This window comes from Rhineura floridana, chromosome 10 (assembly GCF_030035675.1).
Source record: "Rhineura floridana isolate rRhiFlo1 chromosome 10, rRhiFlo1.hap2, whole genome shotgun sequence".
Classification (NCBI taxonomy): Eukaryota; Metazoa; Chordata; class Lepidosauria; order Squamata; family Rhineuridae; genus Rhineura; species Rhineura floridana.
The window spans coordinates 90,038,521-90,056,308 of NC_084489.1; the positions used below are offsets into that span (position 1 = coordinate 90,038,521).

A 17,788-nucleotide genomic window follows, 5' to 3' on the forward strand; every position below is an offset into this window, starting at 1 on the left:
TCAATCAGCACGAAATGGGAGTGTGCTAGCCATTGAGAAGAGTCTTCTAACATGCTTTCTTGTCCTTGCCTGCTGATTGGAACTAATCTGAGCGAAAGGAGGCGAGTCAGCCACCAAGAAGACTCTTCTCAGTAGCTAACACTCTCCTCTCTCTCTCTCTCTCTCTCTCTCTCTCTCATGCTTATTGGCTCCTGGGGACATCTGTTGTTGTGGGAGCAGGCATTAACAAGGATCTAATTCTCAACGCAGAGGCAAAATAGGGCTGTGTGTGGCTGTGCCTATCATGAAGGGACCCTGCACTTCTGAATTGGCCACTACACTGCAGCCGGCAGGCCAGCAGAGGGCACCCGGGCACCAATCCGGTGCTTCCTTGGGAATGGGGTGCTCGTAGGGTTAAAATGAGGGATCGCTCCTTTCCAGAGAGGCGACAGAGGAAGTGACATAGGGAGGAGGGGGGTACCATAGAGAAAGTGTGGATGTATTTGTGTGTGTGTGTGTGCTGCCAGCCATTGAGCCGGGAGACACAAAAGGAGCGCACGCTGGGAGCGCCTCTCCGCCTGGCTGGTGAGTTTGGGGCACCTGGAGGGATGCAGCTCTGGGGAGGAGCATGCAAAGTGGGGCAGGGCGAGGAGAGGAGACCCCCCTCCATTGCCCTGCTCCTTCCCCTCACCCCAGAACTGGACCAGGGTGGGTGGGTGCCTCCCATCTGAGCCTTCCGTCCCCCTCCCCAAATCACAGAGCGGTGCCCGTGGGCGCCCAGGTCCCCCTTGCAGGCCTCCCATGGGACACCTGCTTGGCCCCTCTGGGGACAGGAGGACGCACCCGGTGATGCCGGGCAAAGCGATGAGTCCCCTTTGGCCGGTCCAGCTGCGGAAGGAAGGGCTCCTCTCCTTAGTTATTGAACTGATGCCCTCTCCTTGGGCCGCTCAGAAGGTATGAGGCCAGGAGGTTGGATGTGCAAGGCTGGAAACAGTGTGTGTGCATGTGGGAAGAGTAATATGCTGGGGGGGGGGGCTATGCATGAACATGCCATCCCTATCGTCCTTTGCGTCCTTGTGCCACTAGGACGCTGCGTGTGCTGGCATCCCAGTGTCTGCCGTGGCGTGCCCGGGACCAGAGTGGGTGCATCGTGCGTCGAGGCTACGTGGCCCCCGCCCCCAAAGGTGCTATTTGTTTGGGGGAAGGGCCATAGCTCAGTGGCGGGACACCTGCTTTGGATGCAGAAGGCCCCAGATTCTGTCCCGGCACCTGCCAGTCAGTGTCGACAGTAGTGAGGAAGGTGGGGCGATGCTCTGGCTTGGCATAAGGTAGCTTCCTGTGTGCCAAAGGAGGCGCACTGCAGGGTGATCCTGAGTGGGAAGCCAGAGCCAGGCAGTAAGACCAGGGGCCATAGCTCAGGAAGTGCTTTGCATGAAGAAGGGGCCTGGTCCAGACCCTACAGGCTCCTCCAGGTAGGAAGGGCCAGGGAGGAGGCAATGGGGAAGGCACTCTCTCTACTCCTGCACCAGGAGAGCCCCCACCAGTCAAAACAGACAATACTGGACGAAAGAGACAAATAGTCTTGGCTTAATATAATGCAGCTTCCCAGGTCCTTAAGGGCGTATTGTGTGAAGGTAGCCAGTTGAGCAGGTAAGTTTGCTCCAAGCAATTATATATTTCTATTTCTGCTGTGTGTGTGTGTGTGGTTTCATTTAACCCCTGTCTGTAGTCTGTATGAAGCCAGTAAGCATCTTTTCTGCTGTGGCTAGACTGGCAAATCATAATAAGTTATACACAGTTAGATGAAACTGTGCTCAAACCATTAAAACCATCTTTTCCCAACCAGGTGCCAGACATTTTTTGACTACATAAGCTGCAGCCAGCCATGGGTCAGGGAGAGCTGAATAAGCAGTTGAAAATGCCCTCCCCACCCCCAGTTCTTGGGCAGAAGAATTTTTTAAAAGTTTTAAAAATATTCAGTATACACATACTTGTAACATGGACAGCAGGTGCCTATATCTGCAAAATTCAGTAAGCTATACACGGTTAGATAAATTTGTTCAAACTATTTAACCCAGAGGGCTTTTTTTAAAGGAAATTATTTTCCTTTGACAATTATTACAGCACAACAGGTAACAATAACAGATGGCGCCAAACAATTTCCATATCATACATTGCTACTATTTAACCCAGAGTTCTCCAACCTGGTGCCCTCCATATATTTTGGACAGGGACTGATGGGAGTTAGTCCATATGGAGGGCACCAGGTTGGGGAAGACTGAATAATCCATTAAAATTTGCCCTCCATGTCTTGGGCAGGAGATTTCCCCCCCATGTTTACAAATACATTAAAAGCTGCCTTATACTGAGTCAGGCCCTTGGCCCACCTACCTCATTATTGTCTACACTGTCTGGCAGTGGCTGTCCAGGATTTTAAACAGGGAACATTCCCAGTCCTACCTGAAGATGCCATGGGGGATTGAAACTGGGACCTTCTACATGTAAAGGAAACGCTCTACCACTCTGCTACAGACCTTAAAATATTTAAAAAGTATGTTTCAAATTTTTTAATATATATATATAATCCTTGAAATGACATTGCCCTTCCCCCACTTCTCTCCTATGCAGGGAGAAAGGGGGGCCTTTTCTAAGAAGTCCCTGTCAAGCAGGCAATTAATCTATGGGTCTGTGACTGCATAATAAGATTTGACACACTTCATCTAAAAACAGTGTATGAACACCTTCAGACAGTTGTGTCGCTTGTATGCAAATCTAGCCAGTTTAAGTGACTCTGGAAATCCGATTGTTTATAAGTCATAGGATGAGCTAACTAACATGAGTGGCCTCCTTTACTGAAGATCCTCAGGCCAAGGGACTTTAGGATCCAGTGGAAGCTCTGCTACACTGGTGGAACATCAGATACACCATCGCTAGGAAAGACAGACTATAGGAAAGCACAGATGCACAGAGTGATGGGTGGGATGTGTGGGTGGCACAAAGGAGGATCACCCTGAAACTGTATCCTGAATCCTTCCATCCCTTGCTACGCCCTCATAGATGGCACACCTTAAGGGCACCAGAAGAGCGTGGCTGGTGGATCAGGCCAAAGGGGGCTCACCTGGTCCAGCATCCTGTTCGGACAGTGGTCAACCAGATGCCCATTACAGGAAGCCCAAAAGCTGGCCCTGAGCACAGGCGCAGGATTCTCCCTGCTTACAGTTCCCAGCTGCTGGTATTAAAAAGCATACTGTCTCCGGCAGGGGAGGGAGAATGTAGCCATCACAGCTACGGGGGTGGGCAGGGAATCAAAAACAGCCAGCCCTGCGTTGATGACTGCCCTGCCCTGTGGCATTTCTTTGTTTGACAAACAAATGTATAGCTCTTAATTGTCGAAAACTCCAGGCGGTTTACATGAAACGTACCTTAAAATTATCAACAGAAGTCAGAAGTTAAAAACAAGTTGACCTAAAAACAATTCCAAAATCAGTAGTTACGAATATACATTATAAAAAAAAGGACAATTACCTATTAAGTGGCATGTCCACTTTATATACCTGGCTATGCTTGCCTAAACAAAAAATGTTTAAGCAGGTGCTGAACACAGTACAGTGAAGGTGCCAGTCTAACATCCGTGAGCAGGGAGTTCCAAAGTGCAGGTGCTGCCATGCTGAGAGACCGATTCCTTCCACGTGTGGAACGGACAATGTGTGGCACTTCTGAAAGTGTCAGTTCCACAGATCAAAGTGGTCGAGTGGGCATATATATTGCAGCGACAGAGCACAGGGTATGTTGTAACTCAGCACCCAGTCCAAGTACAGCAGCCCCTACAGGGAGAGCGTAGCTCAGGTGAGTGGGTATGTGGCATGGGTCTGTGGCTCTCTGTCTCCCTGTTGGGCCGACGTAGCGCTCCCAAGGGGAAACTTTGGGGAAAGAGCACTTTGAGGGTGCACAGAAGTTGCACTTTGCACAGAACAGCCTTCCTGCAGAACATTCCGAGCAACGTGAGCAGTTAACACTCACCTTTCTAGGATCCTGTCAGGAGTCTTGCCGTGGGACTCCAGACCCAAACAGCCAACAGGAACCCCGCCCTGCCCCACCAGCTGAGGGTGCCAGGACAGAGCACCTACCCAGGTAAGTGAGGGAAGGGGGCGGGGATCATCCATGCTTTAAGCAGATCTTCTGCAACTCTCTCGCCCCTGCGCTAATTGTGGGATCCCGCATCTTGCCTGAACTGCATTGCTCGAGTGCCCTTTGCCATCCCCCAACAGTGGGGAGCATTGCCATCCACCCACTGGGGAGGCACTTGCCCACACGTGCAGGCAAGCTCTCTAGTCAACAAAGGCCACTGCTCCAACCACTGACACTGCTGGCCCAAGCACTCAGCAGTGAGTGTTTTGCCTTGCAAGATCGCAGCCCCGTGCACCCAGCAGAGGGAAGACCCACTGCTCCCCAGGGGGAAGTGTATTCACAGCTACTGCAGCCTCGCTGTGCTCTGGAATGAGAGGCACGCGCACTGACTGAGCATCCAGGGGACGCCACTGCCTCTTCGCTCTCGCCTCCTGACCGCCACCTGTTGTCCATCGGTGCCTGTGCACTTTCTGTCCCTGCGGCTGATAGTTGCTCCGCACAGGCAGAGGATCCACCCCACACCCGGTGCTGTACAGGTGAGGAGGGAGGCTTGCCGTATGCCCTGGAGCAATGGGTGGGCCTCCCTGTCCCAGCCGTTCCTCTGTGGGATTGCCAACCAGTTTGCTCAAGGGAGGCTCTGCAGCCTCGCAATCCCCATGATAGGCAGTTGTGCAACAGGTGAAGGTGTTCCTAATGTGGATCTGGTGCCAGATCCAGAGGCGCTACATCTGCCATCTTTATCGAGCCACTGCCCCAGGCGCAGGAGCCCTGCTGGAAGGACTGGTTGGCAACCCCACCTGCACTGTCTTCCCCTTGCAGAGCCATCTCTATCCCAGTCTTGGCCATGCTTGATTCTTTATTACTGGGGTAGTGCTGATAGTGGCTCATTATGGATCCCCTCCCACCACTGCTGGGGTCAGCTAGCCACGTGATGGGACTTTGGGGGCAGGGAGGGCAGGGAGCTTTGGGGCAGTGCCCCCTCCTTTCTATGCTCACTCAGGTTGGGGTGGGGGTAGGTCTCTCGGGATGCACAAGGGGGCAGGTCCTGCCGCCACCATCGTGGATGAGGCAGTCAGTGGAGAGGGAGGGAGGATGTGGGGAAGAGGCAGTGAGGCCTGCTGGTGTCCTACCTGGCAGGGTGGGCATGGGGGATCTCACTGGTTGCCAGTGGGTCAGAAGGGCTGGTTGGCCGATGGAGGGGCCACACCATCGGCCCTTGTGGCTCCTCAAACATCTAGTGGTCCATTGGCTAAGCAGGGCCTGCTTCGGTTTAAATTTGGACAGGAGACTACATGTCTCTGCTGTGGAATATCCTCTGTTTTGGGGGAAGGACCATAGCCCAGTGGCAGCGCATCTCTCTTGCGTGCAGAGGGTCCCAAGTCAGACTGGGCTGGAAGAGACCCCTGCCTGGAATATAATATATAATAATAATAATAAACTTTATTTCTACCCTGCCCTTTTCCCAATAGGACTCAGAGCGGCTTACAACTAAAAACAACACCATTAAAACATACAGAAGTATACAATTAAAAATAGAATTAAACTATGAGAAAAATTAAAACCATAAAATATAGGTTAAAAACAGCGGACAATTTAAAATAATAAAATCATATAATGTAGTCTGGAGAGCTGCTGCCAGTCAGTGTAGACTATACTGAGCTAGATGGAGCACTAGCCTTGACTCAGTGTGAGGCAGCTTCTGCTATTCTTACTGGCTCAGGTGGGTGGGTGAAGACATAAGAAGAGCCTGCTGGATCAGGCCAATGGCCCATCTAGTCCAGCATCCTGTTCTCCCAGTGGCCAACCAGGTGCCTGGGGGAAGCCCGCAAGCAGGACCCGAGTGCAAGAACACTCTCCCCTCCTGAGGCTTCCGGCAACTGGTTTTCAGAAGCATGCTGCCTCTGACTAGGGTGGCAGAGCACAGCCATCATGGCTAGTAGCCATTGATAGCCCTGTCCTCCATGAATTTGTCTAATCTTCTTTTAAAGCCGTCCAAGCTGGTGGCCATCACTGCATCTTGTGGGAGCAAATTCCATAGTTTAACTATGCGCTGAGTAAAGAAGTACTTCCTTTTGTCTGTCCTGAATCTTCCAACATTCAGCTTCTTTGAATGTCCACGAGTTCTCGTATTATGAGAGAGGGAGAAGAACTTTTCTCTATCCACTTGCCCCCCATTTCCTAATGTGGGGATGAACCCTAAGAAAAGCCCGGCTAGCTCAGTCCAAAGGCCTCTCTAATCCAAGACAGGAGGGCAAAAGGCCTCGTCCACCATTATTCCCAGGAACTGATCATTCAAAGGCCTGCAGTCTCCGATCCTGGAAGGAGCATATAGCCATCTTGTCTAGTGGCCATTGATAGCCTTATCCTCCCCGTGGATTTGTCTAACCCTCTTTAAAACCATCCAATTTGGTGGCCAACACTGCCTCGTGAATTCTATCATTTAAGTATGCGCCGCTGTGTTAAGAAGGACTGCTGGTATAGCACAGAGAGGAGGAGAGCCTGGCTGGGAGTCCAGAGTCTGTGAGTTCCAATCCTTGCTCATGTCTCCTGGGCGTCAAGGGCCAGCTAAAGATCACCCCTATAGCGAGTGGCTCAGGGGTGACATGCCCTGCCACCTATGCAGCCGTGGGCAAGCGGCATAGTCCCAAGGAGCCCAGTTGCCCCCCAGCTGGCAGTTGCGGACAAGGAAGGGGCTGGCTTGTGCAGCTGTGGCCAGCTGAGCAGGCCCTGGCCAGCTGCGGAGGACTAGCCGCAGAGGGAGGCAATGGTCAACCCCCTCTGAATACCGCTTACCATGAAAACCCTCTTCATAGGGTCGCCATAAGTCGGAATTGACCTGAAGGCAGTCCATTTCCATTCTGTGTCAAGGAGCGTTTTCTTTCGTCTGTCCCGAATCTGCCACCCTTCAGCATCATAGGATGGCCCTGTCGCTTCTAGTATTATGAGAGGGAGGAAAACCTTTGAGCTTGGAAAAGTTACTTTTTTTAAACTACAACTCCCATCAGCCCCAGCCAGCATGGCCACTGGATTGGGCTGATGGGAGTTGTAGTTCAAAAAAGTAACTTTTCCAAGCTCTGCCTTTACCCCCTTTTCATAAACTAATACACCTCGATCATATTGCCTCTTCCTCATATTTTCTTTATTCTAAAAAGCCCCAAGCGCTGCAAACTCTCCTCATGGGAGAGTCGTTCCATCCCCCTGAAGGGCACTTTGGTTGCCCTTCTCTGCACCTTTTCTCGCTCTACAATATTCTTTTTGGGAAGCATCGGTCAGAATTGCACACAGCATTTCAACTGTGGTTGCACCTTAAATTTCTGACTCTGTAAATTACTAAATTGCTGACCCAGTATTGTTGCAGGGGTTGGTAGGGGCCTTCCAGGGTTTCATCAGGCAGGGGTATCTCCGAGCCCTAGCTGGAGATGCCATTGGGGACTGAACCCTCAACCTTCTGCATGCAACGCGGATGCTCTGCCACTGAGCTGCGGCCCTTCCTCTGGTCTGCCTAGGTTTGTATTGCCAACACTAGCCTTCACCAACCTGGTGCCCTCCAGATGTTTAGGACTACAACTCCCATGGCTGGGGCTGATGTTGTCATTCAGAACATGGCCAGCTGGGGCTGATGGGAGTTGTGGTCCAACACTGCTGGTGGGTGCCAGGTTGGTGAAGACTGGATACACTGACTGGCTGTGGTTGCCCAGAGTTTGAGACAGGAATCTCTCCGAGCCCCACCCGGAGATGCCGTTGAGGACTGAAATTGGGACCTTCTGCATGCAGAGTGGATGCTTCAGTGCTGAACTATGGCCCTTCCCGTTGCTTCGGGAAGCTCCCTCTCTTTTGCCCCTGACAACGCCATCCCCCCTGCCCCACGCATGCAAGAGTAGGTGGGGCCACGTTGCCTTGTGCAGTGAGTTCACTGCGTGTCTGTGGCTGCCCGTGTCACCTCAGCAGAGCTTGGAAAAGTTACTTTTTTGAACTACGACTCCCATCAGCCCAATCCAGTGGCCATGCTGGCTGGGGCTGATGGGAGTTGTAGTTTAAAAAAGTAACTTTTCCAAGCTCTGCACCTGCCCTGCCCTCTCTCCTTGGCTACTTGTTAAAAGAGCCACAGAGTGAAGGCAGGATTGCTCAGCCTAATTGCCTTAAAGTCCCAACTGCGCCTCTGCACTCCACGGGCAAATCCAGTCCCCCAGTCCCACCGGGGAGGGGAATGAGGCTGGCTGAGCGGGTTGGATGATGTGCTTTTAACAAGGGTATCCATTGTTTTCCCCGCTGATACTCCAGATCTGTCGGCACACACTGCAGTCGACTCCCTGAGTGTCGCTTGCTGGGCGGAGTGAGCGTGAGTGTGGGGTGCCTTTCACCCACAGCAGCTGCGGTAACACATCTGTCCAGGTCCACCAGCCAGAGAGGCCAAGGGTGATGGCCGAAGAAGGTGTGACTCAGGTGAGACACGGGCTGGCTGGAGCTGATGGGAGGTGTGGTTGTTGCTGTGAATCTCTTCCTGTGAGTCATCCCAAAGTGATTTACAGTGATAAAAACATATGGGGAGAAACTGGAAATATAAAGAACAGTTAATTGCATATATGAAAACAATTGAAATCAACAGCAACAGATATATAATCAATTCCAGTCCTATACACAGTCTGCGTCTGTGTTGGAATTGCTTTTTAATATGTTCTTAAACCTTCTTTTTCAAAATGCTTTTAATCTTAGATGTTTTGAAGGCTTTTTTAAGAAACATTTTCTTTTTTCTTTTCTTTTTTTTACAATAATTTTTATTCAAATTTTCATAAAACATACAAAACAAAATCATAAAACATTCAAAGACAAAAAACAAAACAAAACAAAAATGATTAAACAAAACAATAAAATGTTGACTTCCCATTTGTCGCAGATCAAATCAGTTGTACGTCTACAATATATAACAATCTTGTCTCTTAAATTAATTATAAAATCACTTTCCTCCAGTAGTTATCTTAATTAATCATCAAATCTCATAAACATTACTTTATTCTTTCCACAAAAACTCAAAGAGAGGTTTCAATTCTTTAAGAAATATATCTATCAATTTTTCTCCAAATAAACATGTCGATTAATCCATCTCGTTAATAATTATAATAATCTTATTGTCATAACCATAGTCCAAATAAACATATCGATTAATCCATCTCATCAAAATCTGTTAGGTCCAATAATTTCAATAGCCATTATTCCATTATCCCTATTAATTCCATCTTCCATCTTCAATAGTCCTGTTAAGTCCAGTAATTTTAGTGTCCAATCTTCCATTATCAGTATTCCATAATAATCTTGCTGTCATAGCCATAGTCATATAATAAGAGTCTGATGGGAATTTCCTCTATCCCAAATATTTTCTTGCCATCCATTCTGAATAAGTTGCTGAAATATTGTTGTAAAGTCATATCTCTGTTCTTCTTTTTTACAAAATGCACTGGCTCATCTCTTGAGAGTTTTTCCATTGTCACATGGCTGCAGTTAATTCCATAGATTTTCTCTATATTAAGCTCCATCACGTCATTCCACTCCAGAAGATTATCCAAGCCATTGATAACTTTATCTCTAATATCTTCATTAATTTCTTCAGAGATAACGTTAAATTCCAAACAGTAGATTTTATTTCTAATATCCATAAACTCCAGATCTTTTTCCAATTCCACATTTGTTCCAATCTCCAGGGCTTGTATCTTCCCTTTATTTTTTCTTTTCTCATCTCTGATCTCATTCTCCTCTCTCACAGGATCCCCTATTTCTTTAAGCTCCTGCGTCATTTTGCTCAGTTCAATTTTCAGCTCCTTACTGCCCTGTCGCAGGGTTTGTTTCGTTATCTCAATCTCATCCATTATTTTCTGAAACATAATTACTTCCAGATTCTCAGCCACTTCCTTGATTGCCATTTTTAAAACCACGAAAACAAAACAAAACAAAAATAAAGAAGAACCACTTCTTATTTCAGCAACAATTGGGTTAATATTCCAGGCTTGATGACATCACAGTATAAACAGAGTAGCCTGCCTTATCTCTCTATGTTCAAGAACACAAAACAAATTTAGTTCCCGGCATCAAAACAGTTAGTGGCGTCGTGAAGAAGCAGATTCGTCAAAATAAAATAGACCAAAAAGAGAATAGTCCCAGACAATATAATGTTCCTTGGAATAGAAATCCCTCTTCTGTTTATATCTTTAGAATGCACTTCCAGGACAGCTTTTTGCAATAGAAACAGAGATAAGCTGTTAATTTCGTGAATAACAGAGAAGAGTTATAGCTCACCCAGAAGTTCTTTAAAGCTGATTCATTTGACAAATCTCTTTTTGCTGCAACAATTTAAACCAAGTAAAAAAAATAATAGAAAGAAGGGTGCTTGCCTGTTAGTCCGTTTTCTCTTTGAAGAAAAGATAAACGTATCGCATTAATCAGATAGAGCTTGTTCGGAAGTCCGTCCGGCATTGCTGGCTGGACCTTTTCTCATAAATTAATGAAATCCAGTCCTCCCAACAAAAACAGGCTTTTGAGGTTGATCTCTACATTTCTCCCTGCCCGGGAGAAATTTCATCAGTCAAAAAAAAATGTTCTGACTGATTTATATCTGAATAAGCTTCTTTTGAGGCGGGAGCCCGTCTCAAAAGCAGGCACAAGCGAAGTCACCCTTCCCGGAAGTCCCCTTTTAAGAAACATTTTCAAAGATGTATTAATGTGTTTTAAAGTTTGTTTTTATGATGTTTAAAAGCTTTTAGTGCTTTTGTTTGCCACCCTGGGCTCCTGCCGGGAGGAATGGTGGGATATAAATCAAATAATAAATAAATAAATATACACATACTAACTGGGATAAAACGTCCAACTTAGAGGACTTTTGGAAGTCCTTCATCTGGAGGGCACTAGGTTGGGAAAGGCTGCTTTAAAGCCTCAACACAGAGGTGGGGAACCTGTTCCCCTACAAATGTTGCTGGGCTCCTTCCCCCACCATCTTGGCTTTGGACCATTTGTACCCTGCATTTCCCAGGGAGGTAGACAAGACTTAATTTGTTTAGCTATAAGCCATAACAAAATGGAAAGAACATTCAAAGCTGAGCCACAAATTTAGGTCTTCAATTTCCTGACCACCAACGCAAATAAGGACACACGTCAAAGTAACACCATTTTCATGATCAAACAGCAAAAGTCGTACAAGCTCACTCGGTAAGCCCCAAAGAAGAACTGTTCTGCTGGATGCAGCCAAAAGGCCTGTCTGATGCAGCATCCTGTTTGCACAGTGGCCAGCCAGACGCCTCTTCTGAGAAGCCTGCAGCAGGAGCCGAGTGCAGTGGCACTCTCTCCACCTGCAGTTCCCAGCAACTGGCATTCAGAGGTACACTCCACCGTGGTTAGTTGCCACTGGTAGCCTTAGCTTTGCTATGCATATGGAGAGTAACTCCGCGGACTGAGCTGCGTGTACCAGTGTGTGTTTTTACCTTAGAAGCAGGCTTTTACCCTGCATTTAGAAAACTGAGACTTAGTAAAATAAGAAAAGGTACTTTATTTATAGAAATACATAGTAGATAGGAAAGGCATACCTAGTTCTAACTAACTAAGCTGGAGGCACAACGCCCAGACGTGGGTCTTGCCCTCATGACTCAGGAGAGAGAGAGGAGACAAAGATGTCTCCTCTCTCCTGGGACAGTCGAAGAAGAAGATGAAGGGCCAGGTCAGCTTCCCTGAGCATCTCAGTTTACAACGGAAGGAAGTCAGTCAGCGCATCACAGGTAAAGGTAGGCCAGCCTAGCCAGCTGGAGGACCGTCACTCTATCTTCCTTCTGGAATACAAACAAAAGAACCCAAATGGGAGTTGCTCTTGCCCCACTTCCAACAATCCTCCTCCGCGGATGCTTCCAATCTCTTAATGCCACCCAAGTTGGTAGCCATTATTGTCTGTTGTGATTCTTCCCAGGACAAAACTCAAGACAAGTATTTTTCACAAGAAACTTTATCAAAGGAAGATTGAGCATTGTAACGAACAGTATCCTATAACTGTTTTACAAAACACACAAAAACACTGTTGGCCGACCATAGTCATGTGGTGCTCATGTGCCAACCCCCATGCTGGGGGGGGGGGACTACCAGTCTTTTGGCAAGGAATAGCCTGGTCCTTGGGCTGACTTTGCGTGGAGGTGGCTGCAGCCGCCGGTTCTTCTGAGCCTGTTGATCTGTGTCTTTGCAGGAGATGGTGACCTTTGAGGACGTGGCTGTCTCCTTCTCCCCAGAGGAGTGGGAGGTGCTGGAGGACTGGCAGAGGGAGCTGCACTGGGAGGTCATGATGGAGAACTACAGGATGCTGATCTCTCTGGGTAAATTACCTGCTTCCCTTTCACAGCCGGAGTTTCCACATGTTCTTATCCATCAGACAGAACATGGAATTCCATATGGGTAGCGCTCAGGGACATTTGACAGAGGGAAGGTGGGGGGGACTTCCATTGATACTGGGGATGTCAGCCTTTGCCAACCTGGTGCCCTCCAGGTCACCATGGCCATGCTGGCAGGGGCTGATGGGAGTTGTAGTGCCAAACACCTGGAGGACCCTAGGCTGGCAAAAGCTGCCTTGGATCGATGGTCAAATTACCTTATTTGTGTATAATAAACAGGTGAGAAGGTGCCCTCACCAGCAAGTATAAAACATCTTATATGCGTCACCAGCTGCTTGGTAAAATAAACTTGTGAGGACAGCCCCACTTCACCAAGAATGTGTTGCAGACATCTGAGTTCTGACTGCAAAGACTACAAGAGATGGTCTTTGGGAGTTCATCCCAAGTGCTGTGGCAATCCATGCAGCAACATGCCTTCTTTAGCTTCCAGTTGCTCAACGTGTACCTTCCAGCTTGCCCAGTTGCAAGTACTTATCAAGAACTGTGGCTTCTTCACTTGCAGGTAGACCTGTACAGGATGTTCCTAAAGCATGCTTTCTCCAGGTCCATCATGTTGTTTAGGCGTGGTTCAGGACAGAGTGATATTTTGGCATAGCACTATGGCATCAACTGACACGTATGTTCCTTAGGTGCAACCCTCCTGCTAATGTATCTTGTTGGTGCCTGTTTCTGGAAATAAGGCCTTGCTTGTTTGATCCTAGCTAAGAGGGTATCCCTTTATTGCATTCCACAAGTTGTTATTCCAGCTTTTAGCAAGCATAAGGTCAAGCCAAGCCTTTGTCGTTTGGTTAGTCAGAATAGAAATACAGTTTACCCAAGATGATGATGAATATTAATATATAAACACCTATATATTTTGTCACTTTTTACACTGAAGCCTCTCAAAGCAACATAGAGGAAACATTAAAACCAAATATAAAAAGAGCAATGAAGCAAGACCCACAGTGCTCGTCCAACAAATATTTATACAAAGAACAAACCCACTTAAAGGATGAAAACAAAAAAGGCCACGGACATAGTTAACTGCCCTCCCAATTAAAAACCAAAGGCCTGGATATATAAGAATATTTTCGCCTGGCACCTCAAAGCTGACAACAGTGGCGCCAGGCATGTTCTCCTGGAGAAAGCATTCCACAAGCAGAGAGCCACCACTGAAAAGGCCCTCCGTGCCTCTTAAGATGGACCCTTCCAACCACTCTCCCAGACAACCTCCTAACAGCAGAGTTTCTGATGCGTTGTAAGATTTGACTAGCTTGGTGTTGGCAGCAGCTCCCCGAAGTCTTAGGCACACAGAGGCCTTTCCAAGCACCAGCTACCTTACAGTCAGCTTTGAACCCAGGATTACATGCAAAGTACACTATCTCCCACTATCTCTCGTTTATTGTACATTTGATCTTACAACAACTCTGTGAGGTTGGACACCGTTATCCCCATTTCACCGAGATATGGGCTGATACTCCTGCAAGAGTGCTGTTTCTACTCCTGTCTATATATAGTGATAGGAAGTCTTGGCTGGCAGATTTCCACTTGTCTCAGTCTACCCACATCTGTTGCTTCCTCTTCTCTGGGATCATCTTGCTTGTACCTGGGCTGGCTTGCTGGAGCTGAGGTGTGTGAGGCCAGGCCCCAGGGAACTGCTTCAGGGATGAGGGCTGGGGTATCTGAGATGGAAAGGTCTCCCACCACAGAGGGGAGGGAAGGAGGTAGGGGGCTGCATAATGGCAACTCACTCATTCTCGCCTTCTTCCTTTTCATATCCCAGGAAATGACCTCTATCTTCTTTCTTCCAATGGAATGTTCTGGAACACATCAGATGAAGAAAGTGCTCTTGAAGAGCCACAGAGAGGTCCGGCCAAAGGGTCGACGGAGATTTCATCACTTCAGACCCTCCAGCAGCAAATAGAAAATGAGGAAGGGTTTGTGTCAGTACAGCACCCTGTACTTGGGGGAGCCAGTCAAGTGGGGAGCCCTTATCCATGTCCCCTGTGTGAGCAGTGCTTCAGGGGCAAGAAAGAACTTGATCGACACCAGAGGAGTATCCACATGGGGGACAAACCCCATTCGTGTGAAGAGTGTGGGAAAGCATTTCGAGACAAGAGCGATCTCCGAGTCCATCAGAGAATCCATACAGGAGAGAAGCCCTTTCCCTGTGAGGTCTGTGGGAAATCGTTCCGGGAAAAAAGCAAGCTCATTGTCCACCAGAGAATCCACACTGGGGAGAAGCGCTGTGTGTGCCAGGAATGTGGGAAAAGCTTCAGGGACAAGCATTATCTGAGGGATCATCAGAGAATCCATGCAGGAGAGAGGCCCTATCATTGCGAGGAGTGTGGGAGAAGCTTTCGGACGAGGAGTCATTTTACTCTTCATCAGAGAATTCACACAGGAGTGAAACCATATCTTTGCAATGAGTGTGGGAAAACCTTTGTGCAAAAGAGCAACCTTGTAAGTCATCAGAGAATCCATACAGGAGAGAAGCCTTTCCCTTGTGAAGAATGTGGGAAAATGTTTCGTGACAGGAAAACACTCAGGTACCATCGGAGGATTCATATGGGTGAGAAGCCCTACCCATGCCAAGAGTGTGGGAAAACATTTAGGGACAAGAGCAGCTTGACAGTTCATCAGAACATCCACACTGGAGAGAAGCCCTTTATATGCTGGGAGTGTGGGAGGAGTTTCAGGGAAAAAATGTATCTGAAAGACCACCAGAGAATCCACACAGGGGAAAAGCCCTTTTCTTGCCAGGAGTGCGGGAAAACGTTCAGAGCCAAGAGAACTCTTACATACCATGAGAGAATCCACACGGGAGAAAAACCCTTTCCCTGCCTGGAGTGTGGGAAAACATTCAGAGGCAAGAGCAGCCTGACAGTCCATCAGAGAATCCACACTGGAGAAAAGCCCTTTATGTGCTGGGTCTGTGGAAGAAGCTTCAGGGAGAAGATGTATCTTAGAGAACATCAGAAAATACACCTGGAAGAGAAGCCCTACCCTTGCCGTGACTGCGACAAAAGCTTTGTTCACAAGAATCATCTCACAAGGCATCAGAAATTCCACGTGGCCCTCTCCCTGCAGTGACTGTGGACAATGTATGAAGAACAGCCTCAGGGAATCCACACCCTAGGATGTAGGCGGATGGATGCTGGAGTGTTTTCAACTTAATCAAACAGCATAGAGGTTTCCTTAAATGCCCTTGTGTGCTGTGGACTACATGCTGGAATGTACAGATTCTGTATAGGGGCAGGAGCTGGTGGTGGGGAGTGTATGTGTGTGTGTGTGTATGATTCCCACTTAGGGGATTAATTTTAGTTGCTAAATGTTGTGCTCCGTAAGCGACGACACTTCCTCAATTTGAGCAACAGTTTTGCCTTTTAAAAGATGTGTATTTATAGTTGTGTTTTTTCGTTTGTGTTTTGGTGGGAGGCTGTGAATGGGATTTGGCAAGTAAATAGTTAATAATTGAATGTTTTTCTCATTGTAAGTTTTTGAGTTTTTGTTGACTGAAAGGTGATAGATTTGAAAATGAAAATAAAGCTGCGTCTAGAAGCCTCAATAAAATCGATACACTCTTGTTATATGAAATTGTCTCATCACCTTTTCCAGCCATCTTCACCCGGTGGCTGTCACGCTTTGTGCCTGCAGTTTCCATAAGCACATCAGGTGGTGGCGTGAAACCCCCCCCCACTGTTCTTTTGTCTTGAAACTGTTTCAAATCAATTTTATTGGATGACTCAAGCTCTAATGTAATGAGGGAGGAAAATGTTTCTCTGTCAACATTCTCTGCGTCATGAGCAATTTTATACACATCTATATAATGCCGGGAAAAACAGAAGGAAGTAGAAAAAGAGGAAGGCCAAACAAGAGATGGATTGATTCCGTAATGGAAGCCACAGACCTGAATTTACAAGATCTGAACAGGGCGGTTTATAACATGCTGTTGGAGGTCGCTGATTCACAGGGTCCCCATAAGTTGTGATCGACTTGAAGGCACATAACAACAAATTGTGTGTATTTTTATGTGTATTTTTTCCTAAACTAAATAGCCCCACATGTTGTAACCTGGCCTTTGTCATCCTAGTGCCCTCCAGATCCTTTGGACTATAGCTTCCATCAGTCCCAGACAGCACAGCCAGATGATGCTGGGCCTGGCAGGACCTGTAGTCCAAAACATCTGGAGGGCACCAGGTTGGTGAAGGGAAGGCTGTCAATGCAACCTTTCCTCTTAGGGGAGTTGCTCCAGCCCCTTAATCATTTTGGCTGCCCTTTTCTGCGACTTTCTTCTCCAGCTCTACTGTATCATTTCTGGGGTGAGGCAACCAGAATTGCAAGGTGTGGCTGCAGCACAGATCTGCATAAAGAACATCACAATCCTGGCTGTTTTGCTTCCAGCCCCTTTCCCAGCCATGCCTGCCATAGAAGGTGCCTTCCTCACCACCATCATCTCACACTGAACTGGCACTCAGCTTCAGCCGGCCACCAAGATGTCTGCAGAAGATTTCTTTCCGGGTCCATGACAGTTTCTTCTGACCTCATCAGTGTGTCTGTGGAGTCAGGCTTTTGCCTTGGCGCCCATCGCTGCCGCTCATTTGCCCGTTCATCCTGCTTGGAGAGATGCTTTTGGAGCTCTTTGCAACCCGCTCTGGGGTGTCACATCTGCAAAGGGGGGTTTCCTCACTGTCCAGACTGACTCCAGTTGTGACTGGCATGCCTTGTTGGGTTGCTTTGCTTTGAAAGTCTCTCTTAGCCCCTGGGGACAATACTGGCCTGCTTTACAAGACGGTTGTCTTCAGAATTGCTTGATAATTATGAGTAAAGTGCTCTGAATGCTCTTTTTTTTTAAAAAAAAGTAATGTTTTTGAAGATGTTTTAATGTGTTTTAAAATTTATTTTTATGATGATTTAATGTTTTTGGTGCTTTTGTTTGCCGCCCTGGGCTCCTGCTGGGAGGAAGGGTGGGATATAAATCTAATAATAATAATAAAGCAGGGATAGCCAGCATTGTGCCCTCCAGATGTTGGGACTCCATTTCCCATCATCCCCGATCATTGGCCATTCTGCTTGAGGCTGATGGGAGTTGGAGTCCAGGGACGGGAGGGCACCAGGTTTCCCTATTCCTGATCCAAGAAGAGGCACTCCCCTTTCTCTGGAGGGAATGCCTCTTCTAAATAGAGGCATTCTTCCGTCTCTTGCAGGCGGTAGGGACTGGTGCTGCTTCGATCAGGGCTGGGGAATTTGTCGCCCTTCAGACGTCGTTGGGCTCCCAACTCCGCTCA

General features: G+C 47.7%; 1 protein-coding gene across 6 annotated transcripts; it reads left to right on the forward strand.

Annotated features, from left to right (window-relative positions):
* Positions 1-454: 454 nt before the first annotated feature.
* Positions 455-16,072, forward strand: LOC133365527 (gastrula zinc finger protein XlCGF26.1-like). Of its 6 annotated transcripts, none has more exons than XM_061587535.1 (6): positions 455-564; positions 1,066-1,163; positions 4,008-4,110; positions 8,389-8,550; positions 12,320-12,446; positions 14,284-16,072. In XM_061587535.1, the coding sequence occupies exons 4-6, from the start codon at positions 8,527-8,529 to the stop codon at positions 15,591-15,593; spliced, it is 1,461 nt and encodes a 486-aa protein (XP_061443519.1). In that variant the 5' UTR covers positions 455-564; positions 1,066-1,163; positions 4,008-4,110; positions 8,389-8,526; the 3' UTR covers positions 15,594-16,072. The 6 variants fall into 6 exon arrangements, with proteins under 6 accessions (XP_061443519.1, XP_061443518.1, XP_061443516.1 ...); XM_061587534.1 differs by lacking the exon at positions 1,066-1,163 and adding an exon at positions 4,386-4,643; XM_061587532.1 differs by lacking the exon at positions 1,066-1,163 and having other exon boundaries at positions 4,008-4,643.
* The last annotated feature ends 1,716 nt before the right edge of the window (positions 16,073-17,788 follow it).

Coding starts and splice junctions, on each gene's coding strand:
- LOC133365527 (XM_061587535.1), top strand. CDS start 8,527: ATGGCCGAAGAAGGTGTGACTCAG. Junction 8,551..12,319: donor CCGAAGAAGGTGTGACTCAG/GTGAGACACGGG, acceptor GTGTCTTTGCAG/GAGATGGTGACCTTTGAGGA. Junction 12,447..14,283: donor CAGGATGCTGATCTCTCTGG/GTAAATTACCTG, acceptor TTCATATCCCAG/GAAATGACCTCTATCTTCTT.